The 9,616-nt window shown below is 40.1% G+C and overlaps 1 protein-coding gene across 4 annotated transcripts in view; it reads left to right on the top strand.

Moving 5' to 3' along the window:
• The first annotated feature begins 2,176 nt into the window (after positions 1-2,176).
• lrp8 (low density lipoprotein receptor-related protein 8, apolipoprotein e receptor) overlaps positions 2,177-9,616 on the top strand; it is a 162,299-nt gene continuing 154,859 nt past the window's right edge. For all 4 annotated transcript variants that reach the window (XM_037534911.1, XM_037534909.1, XM_037534910.1 and 1 more), the window contains exons 1-2: positions 2,177-2,360; positions 2,977-3,096. In XM_037534911.1, coding sequence (XP_037390808.1) covers positions 2,294-2,360; positions 2,977-3,096 — 187 coding nt within the window. In that variant the 5' untranslated portion in view covers positions 2,177-2,293. The remainder of the gene's footprint in view (positions 2,361-2,976; positions 3,097-9,616) is intronic.

Raw genomic sequence — 9,616 nt, 5'->3', positions numbered from 1 at the left:
GAACCTTTTATTTTGTGATTATTTAATTCTTTCAGCTTAGTATTCTAATCAACTCTACTGCAACAGATACACATTCAATTTCAGGGTCCCAAACAACAAATTACAACATTAAAAGAGTTACTTATATATATCTAGATATTCAAGTAGCATATTGTCACTGTCAGAATAAAACCTGCACATCATGATGAATGAACCAGTAGAGATTGGTCTAAAATTTCTTGAAAAAATCTAGAAGACTGGGAGTTGGCTAAGGTTTTAGTCCAACAGTAGCAATATGCTGAGATGTCTGTAGCTGTATGTTCTTATATAACATACCTGGAAAACATGCATACTGTCACACGTCATTTTTTGCATATCTTTATTAGACTGTAAAAAGCAGTTCATCAGTTCAGCTTCAAAAAACATGGAAACATGGAAACAAGCACCTGGTTTTAGTCAACTCAAACACTCTTAAGGAAAGCAAAAGTATAATTTACATGCAAAAAGGCAATATTTTACATCATTTAAACTTCACAAATGCTTCAAATCAACTTGTTCCTTGTTCTGCTCTTTTATAGAGCACCACATTGAAATATGCCAGAACCCAGCACAAACAACTGCTGTATTACAGAATCCTCAATCCACCGTTTCTGCCCAGGTTAGACAGGAAAGTAGAAGACATTTAGTTTTCCATGTCTGTTTAGGTACATCCAGCTGTGCTGATGTTTTCTGTGAAAAGTGACAACATTGGAGTATCTTTCACTCCTACATCATTCTATAAAATCATATTCCGTGCTTGATTTTCACCACAATATCTCATAGGCAGTAGGCCAAGTATTGACTAAATGTTTCTTTGCTTTTTGGGTCAGTGGCTTGGCAGCCAGCCGTTTCAGCTAGTTCTGCCTGCATAGAGAGAGAAAGTGCTGATCAGCGTCTCTCTCTCTCTCTCTCTCTCTCTCTCTCTCGTATGTTTTGATGTAGTGCGCCAAGGAAAGGGTTGAGCATACTGTAGAAGCTTTTGATGAAGAAACATAAAAGGCCGTTTCAATGGAGTCATGAATGATCTCCTACACAGCTTCTGGATTTATAGACAGAAATATAGTCTAGTTTATCATTTAAAAAAGAAAGGTAATGCACTGAGTATTGTCCTGCGAACTTCAAGAGGCTTGCATGTGCAGGCATATTCAAAGTTACAGCTCAACTAGCTTTAATGTCACTTTTGTTTATTTTACAATGTCCACACCAGGTGAACCAGTGAAGCTGCTGAGTATGTAAAAGCAGTCATTAAAGTTAAATGATTTTAAAGTGCACCAGTGGGAACTCCCGTCAGACCAGCTCATCAGTTTGAATTGAAAGTGAACAGATGAAGCCTCTGGTTGCTTTGCATATACCAAACTCAAGCAACCAGATAGCGAAAGGTCAGGGGTTTCAGAAAGGTTGCTTTTGGCTTGGTGCATGTTGTGGCTCTATAAAACACATGCACTAATATTGCATATGTCACCAAAGGCTGTTTGGTGAGGTACTTCAAGAACTGCCCTTCTGCTCCAGTTCATTAAACCACCCAAACATGAAATCACACAGAGGAATAAAATGTGCACAGTGTTTTCACTGACAGCACCCCTCACATCTCGTTTTCTTTGAACTTTCCTTCATAGATGTTATGTTCCACTTTGTTTTGTTTGCTCTCGATTCCCTGTCAGAACAAATCTTTAATCCATGGGACTCAACTGGGTCTGCCAGGACTGTGGGCCTGCTGGTCTTTCACTAGTTTCATCTCCTACAGCCAGTACTCAAATGTCAGTATTCACCAAACCACAAAATACATGAACAGACGTCAGTGTAATAACTCACGCTTTGGCCCTTGGTGTTTTATAGAGAAAATCCCATCCTCCATCAGATTATTTCTACTCCAGTATTTTCACAATACAGGTCACTCCGCCAGCTGCCTTGCTTGTAGCCCCACTGATCTCGCACAGCTCTTTTTCTCCACCCGTATTCCAACTAACCACGCCCCCCGTGCGCCGGGTTTGGCAGGGAGGTGTGTGCCACAGCGCTGGTGTGTGTGTGAAGAATTAGCCAATAGTAGCACAGAGGGCGGGGCCCATCGAAAAACGGGTGGGACAAAACAACGTTACTGCAGGCATGGCCCCGCCTTACGAACGGTGACATCACCAATTCAAATTGAAAGCCGTGGCGACTCCGGCGAGAGGCAGCAGCAGCAGCAGCACGGTAGCGCTGTGAGAGGAAAGACGGAGTCTGTCATTCTTTTTTTATATTTTATATGAGCACACGGACGACCCCGTCATCTTGAAGCATGCGGACAGGAAGAGGAAAGCTGCTGCTCTTATATTTGTTGCTGGCGGAGGCTCTTTACGCTAAAGGTGGGTCGCTGTCATGAGAAGTTGGGAGAGAATAACCGTCGTTGTGCGCTCTTGAGTGAGGACGGTGACGAAGGCAGGTTGCTTGCCCATGGCTAACTTGTCTATAGCTAACAGTATGTCGTTGTGAAGAGGAAGTGAGTCGTTTTTTTGCTATGTTCAGTTTCGGGTTTTGTCCGAAAACGTTTACCTTGGTGTGCTGAAAAGAGCCTACCTCGCCAAGGTTGTTCTGCAGAGACCGACCGTTAAACCCGTTAAACGTATAGCAACGGTCATTGTGTTAACGTTGTATATCACCTACGGATGTGGCTGCGCCGCTTCCCCTAAAAGGGGGGTGTCATGATCGTGTACATGTTAACACGCAGTGAGAAATGTGAAGAAAACACAACTCCGGGCAGACAGTGTGACATTTCTGTGCAGGCTGCTATTATCAACTATCCAGCGTGGCTACGCATTAGCTTCTCATATCTGAAACAACAGCGTCCACATCATCAGTAGTCTGACACTTAACACGGTGGTAGGTTGTCAGCTACCGTGTATGTAAATGCTACTGCGTTTGTAAAACAGCCCACGCTATGTACCAGTTATCCTCAAAAAACAAGTGCTGTTCTCATTACAGGGACCAAAACGGATTGCGAGACTGGACAGTTTCAGTGCAAGAACGGCAGGTGTATTCCTACGCCGTGGCGATGCGACGACGACGATGACTGTTCTGACAACAGCGATGAAGAAAACTGTCGTAAGTTATCTGCTTATTCATAAGCTGAATTGAAGCTTCGCTGCTGTTGTGGCAATGCAGGCTTCAGAAGTGGCACTGAGAAGTTTGATTGCTCGCTATTATGGTGGCCAGCGTGGATTCAGGATGAAAGTGAGTGGCATATTGTTGAGCGCCACAAGCAGTGTCCCTATGAGGAGGTCGCTGCAGATTAACTCCCCCTGAGGCCTTATGATTAAACTTTTAAAGAGTTTAAAGGATTAAATGTCGCTGGAGTAAATGAGAAAAAAGTATAAAGTATTTATTTTCCCATGCGCGCTCTGTTACCACGATGATAAAACAATATCTGGTTTCGTTTTACACTGGGACACCATTTCCTGAGCCTTTTAAAGTATTCAAGCAAGAAGCCAGCTCACGTGCATGGTCTCTTGAAGGGCAAGGGTTGGCACACTGGCCAATAATACATGACTGGCATCACAGGCTGCCAGTCAGTTGCCCACTGGGCCCTTGCCTCACTGCATGCCAGCTGCCAGCACTCATCTTTTTTTTCTTCCGCTCTGAGCTCTGAAACGGGCAGAACGGACATGCCAGGTTGCCCTTCAGGTTCAGCTTTGTTGCCTGCACCTGATACACTGCTGGCACCAGTTAAGCTAGTTAGCGTGGGGGTGTACTCAGTGATATGCTGCCTTCCTTCACACTGTATCTCCAGCAAGCAGAATGTTTGTGGGGTTGGTCGCCGGTTTTGGAGCACTCTCTTCAGCTGCCAGTGCCATCAAAGCCCGCTCTCTCCTGGATCTTGTCGGGGTGACATGGAATTAAAACAATTCCTCAAGGACTGTGATTTGTGCATCGCTCTCAGACACATTCTGCCAGAGAGAAGGAGGGATTCTTCTCCGGTTGCCCATAGAGACGGCTGTAGCAACACTTCAGGATGCAGACACATGCGCACACACATAGTCCCTCCCTGTCTCTTTCTTTCTTCCGCCTTCTCTGTGCCGCTCTTTTATGCCACACTCTGATTACGCTGTGTTGTGTCTGAGGGGTTTTTCCTGTCTTTTGGTGTCTTACCTCATGGCTAGTTCACGACTAGTAGACTGTTCATCAGAGATGTGTTGCTATTCATAGCATATACTGGATAAGAGAGGTAATCATATACTTTTGTTTGACTGTTCATGTAAGCATTCTCTTTGTGGTCAGATGTTTCAGACTGTGCTTCAGGAAAAGCACATAGTATGAGATTTTAGTCAGATATTGGCTAACTGTGAATTAGGGATGAGCAGTTTGGGGAAAACACATAATTGTAAATCAAGACCATTGATGTGACTGCTATTTAATTTGTGCTTGTTTCCTGTAAATTAAAGTCCATGCTTTTTACTTGACCAAGACAAACAGAATATCAGCATTTTGTGGCTTTAAAATTGAGCCTGACTTGAAGGTGTTTAGTTGCTTTTGATTGATTTAACTCACTTATAGGCTGTTCACAAGCTCATGTTATCAGGGGAAATTTCCCCTCTTAAAACCTAAAATACTGTTCTTGATTTTTTAGTCTGTGGTTAATATTGTGATTTTTGAAATAAAGTCATAATCTTTCAGTCCTAGTGCGAATGCACATTTTTATATATATATATATATATATATATATATATATATATATATATATGTATATGTGTGTGTGTGTGTGTGTGTGTGTGTGTGTGTGTGTATGTGTATATATATATATATATATATATATATATATATATATATATATATATATATATATATATATATATATATATATATATATATATATATATATATATATAATGGGCAACTCAGTCACTGACTTTGAGTATTTATTTATTCCCCTGTTGCTTGTTTGATTGAATGAGGTGTAGTTTCAGTTGTTCACCCATATAGATGAGGCATCACAACAAATGTCATGCTCTTTTGTTCCTCTAAGGCCTGCATTTCACACACCCTCAACACCAAAATAATGATAGCTATAGAATGAAGATGCTGCAGAAATGCCCACTACAGAAATCTCTCTGCCCCTTCTTTCTCTTCTTTTCATTATTCTTCTCTCTCTTTCTTTCTTTCTTTTTCTTTGTCTTTTTTTCTCTTCTTTCACGCTCTCTTTCATTTCTCTCCCTCAAAAGAGTAGTCAAATAGGACACATCCTAGAAGGTCAAAGGCCAGAGACTTAATCAATTTCCTTTTCTACAGTGGAATGTTTATTGAATCCATTGAAATAATGAGTTTAAGTGCTAATGGCATCGGCAGAGAAACAGGAGAAGCAGATGAGCTGTATCTGGGTTTTAAATGAAACTAACCTCTTCTGTTTGTGTCATGTATTGTCATTGTGGCTATTACAGTGTGCACAGAGCCTTTGTACTACATATTCAGACATACTTTCCTTTGATTCAGTTCAATACTGAATACCCACACAGCTCGGTGGAAAGCGCAAGTGGACATAGATTAAATAATGTTAATTGTGCTTACACAATTAAGAGATTTCAGATACAGTTGTTCAGATACATAAGCTATGTTCATACAAATGCGAAAAGAAGACGATGAACTGTGTCTGAGAACGAGAGTTGTCACCATTGTATGTTGCATCATACAGCATCTCTGCTCTTTAGACGCAAGACTGAAAATGTTTCACAAAGGATTTTGTTGTGTCTTGGCTGAAAGCTTACACACCACAAATAAGCTGTGAAGCTTGATATCACCCTCCTATTGCTATTCACATGTTATCGACTCTTTCCCCATTCTAAAAACCTCACAAACACAGGGCATGTTGTTAATCCAAGACCAAACTCAACTATGAAAATTTTGATACCTTTCAAGGAGGGGCTGAATGCCACATATAAAGACACAGTAAGCAATTCTGGTGAACAAATAACAAATACACCCCTTCAGTGCTCCTTTATAAGCTCTTCACCCTAAGGCAAGCAACGCTTATTTAAATATCGGCTGATTGCCGACCGCATATTTGGGCTGCAAATCGGCAGATACAAATACATAGCTAATCAATGCTTCTAACTCTAGTTTCCATCCATGAACTGTGTGGACTGTGAATGATGTGTCTTTAAATTTCATGTCTGTTATACTTCTACATAATCTTCAATTTCAAAAAGTGAGGAAAATTAATGTTATAGACCCTTTAATTAGTGGTGCCAGTGCCTTGTGGACTAAGCTTGCTTACTCAAGCACTAGCATTTAGACTCACTGTATTTAGTGTCTCCTTTGACATATAATAATCTACACAACTGGCCTGACCAAATCACTGCAGCGACTTGTTTCATCCAGAGGAGCAATATTCTAGAACTACAAATTAACAAGGTGTGAATGCATGGGGAAATGGGATCACTAGTGTTCTGTAGTAATTATGGCTTGGGCCAATTATTGCCTAAAGGTGTCTCTATTTCAAGAATGTTATTAGAAAGACATTGGATAGTAGGAATACTGTATGGTTGTGTGGGTTTGTTTACATGTGCTTGTGAGGTCTGGGTCTTTGGCTCATAAAATGCATTGCCCACCTTCAAAATCATAATCCAATTAGTTTCTGTCACTCTGTGGTACGGAGGATTGTCCTGTTAAAGAAAGGGCTTGGTGAGAAATCAAATTTGTGCTCTTTTCAATTTTCATCGGATGTAGTTGGTCAGCCAGAACACATTTGATGTCCCAATTTTGCTCTCCCTCTCTTATTTATTTATTTTTTTTCTTTCTTTTTTTTACTTTAGTGTTGGAGTTAAGGCAAATTTTAGTCAATAGACACAAATCTTTTCCATAAATTCATCCAGGTCTTCATTAAGGATACATAGGCTTGTTGATTTTGGCTGAGAGCACTGTTTTATTTACAGTAAACTATAAAAAAATTATTGTGTTTGTTTAGCTGTCAAATAAAGTAAAAATAAATTTCCTATTCTGTATGAATTAATTAATATGACGTTTTGAGGAATATATCACAGAGAAAAAAAATCATAATGTGATACATTGCTGTTGTTGCTCATAAGTTAAATGGTAGAAATGTACTGTACAGACATCAGCAAATTTGCACAGTTTGAAGGCTGTGAATGTACGGATTACTCTCTTTACAGGCTGACACTTCGCTATTTTGTGTGTGTGCAAGTTTCATGTAGAGGTGGTCTTGTGAACAGTAGCTTAGGCAACCATTCACATCCCACCTTCAAAATTGTTTCTCAGCTGTGGGTTTAGAACACTGTGGATTCAGTGCTGCACTTATGCAACACACATCCTCAAACAGAAACTATGTCCATATTATGCTTTCTTGAAAGGAGGCACATTTATTATCAGGAAGCACTATGCCTTCCTGCTCCTCCTCTGCTAAAACACACACACACACACACACACACACACACACACACACACACACACACACACACACACACACACACACACACACACACACACACACAGAGACACACAATACAAACCCCAAGATAAATCTAGCCATCTCTGAGAGCATGTGACCGACTCTCTGACCAGTTATTGATTTGCATTTGGCTGCTATGGTGATTTATTGCAATTAGGATTTATGCATGCTGTGTGAGTGTGAGAGAGAGTGAGAGAGAAAGGCAGAGAGAGAGTGTGAGAGGGAAGTATGATTTCACAGGTTTTATAGTTCATTCTTGTCGTAATGAGGCCTCTTCATATGGCAGGCCGGGTCTTTGTGCTGGAGCCTGGAGGGATGCAGCGGGAGTAAGAGAGAGACACAGACAGTGCCTTCAGCGCACTTACCAGCCATATGTGAAAGGCATTGGAGCCCCTGATAAAACCTGCATTTTGTTTCATTCTCCGCTCCCTTCTCTCTCACCCCTGTATTCCCTCGCCGACCAGCTTTTTCTTTCTTACTTATCAAGGTAGGCAGGGTTCATTTGGGAGCAGACAGAACAATAGTGAGAAAGAAGGTGTAGAGGTCTGCACCTGTAAACCTGTCAGGAGAAACATAGGCTAGGTCTTTTTTTCCCCGGTTGCACATTTCTTGTGAAGTTAATCCTGGTTCTGTTTGATCTGCCCCTGTGCCTGGCAAGGTATCAACGTCTAATCCCTCCCCAGATTAGAGAAGTATCTTAACATAATACTTATTTATTTATTTATCCATAATCCATTCTCTCAGGTCTGTTTGTCACTTGAATTTATTCCAAATCACAGCTCATGCATCTTTTTGCGATGTGTGTTTGCCAAATGTTTTATTCATGGCTAGTGCTTAAACACCAGACTTGCCGGTATGTTTGTGCATGTGTTCGAAGGTATTATTGTTCTGAAGTTAACAAATGGCAGAAAACTCTCTAACATCCTCTTCATTAGTTATCAGGGTCCTTTCAGCGTGGCTTAGCCTGAGCCTGCTGTGCGAAGATCTCCTCTATCCCAGTGGCTCAGCAGAAACTGTTAGCTTTCTTTGAGCAGGAGCTCATGTTGAGGTGAGGGTACTAAATGACTCAAGTTGTGTTTTTCCTGCTTTCCAGGGCTGATGCCTGTGGGGAGAGGAACGTGTAGTGTTTCAATTATTTTTAATTATGCTTGCTGTAAAGTGATCATGAAACAAGTACTCTTTCTCACTAACACTTACAAGCTTAGCTATGTAAGTGTATTGTGTATTGTATCTTACCATACTGTATTATTTTGTTGTGGCTAGTCTGTTAGTTCAGGGCTAATGTAATAGCTTGTAACTAGAGCTTCATATCAGGCCACTATAAAGTACAGCTTTCGCTTCAAATGTTTATACTGTTGGATGCTCTAATACATTGATAACGGAAACATTGACCTACTGACATAAAACAAATTTTCAGCCAGTTTTTGCTGTATAGCTAGGTGCCTTTTAATTTCAATGTAGCCCTTTTTTGGATTCATGATATTAAAATAGGAAAATACCAATTTGTCCCAAAGAGGAACTTTCACAGAGTGGTTTTATGCAACTGATGCATTGTAGAGACAATTACCAACTTCTTTACAGTGGCCTTGAGGGGAATCTAGTGTCTACAACGCAAATATAAGCATTGTTTTAGTATCTAAAATGACCAGTATCTACATCTGTATTTGGACTTTGTATACATAATGTTTATAAAGGTAAAATAGGCCAAAACTTCAAACCTCAAATAATTGTAAACATTGCATCAGGCAACATGCTGGTAACTGCTTCATGTGTAATACACTATATGGACAGAAGTATTGGGAAACACTTCTTAATCATTAAATTTAGGTGCTTCGTTCATTCCTATAGTTTTGGTCTGCATTATATATTTTTACCATAATGAATTGTCACATTAGAGTGCCTAAAGATTCAGGATTGTTTTAAAAAATATTATTACTTGAAATATAGGTTTAATTTTGTTTATAAAGGGTGCCAGTAATTTAAAATTTTCTGGGGGTGACTCATATTATGATTGTTATTATATTTTTAAATAAATCCATATAAATTCTTATATATCTCTTGTCAGTTTAAGATCAGACTGCTGACAAACAACACTCCCTCTGACTTCCCCCTACTGGTTCTATTCCAAACATTCTCTGCTAAAGTAATATATTTGAATAAATGTGT

Source organism: Pygocentrus nattereri, chromosome 26 (assembly GCF_015220715.1).
Source record: "Pygocentrus nattereri isolate fPygNat1 chromosome 26, fPygNat1.pri, whole genome shotgun sequence".
Taxonomy (NCBI): domain Eukaryota; kingdom Metazoa; phylum Chordata; class Actinopteri; order Characiformes; family Serrasalmidae; genus Pygocentrus; species Pygocentrus nattereri.
This window is presented reverse-complemented; position numbering and strand designations above follow the sequence as displayed.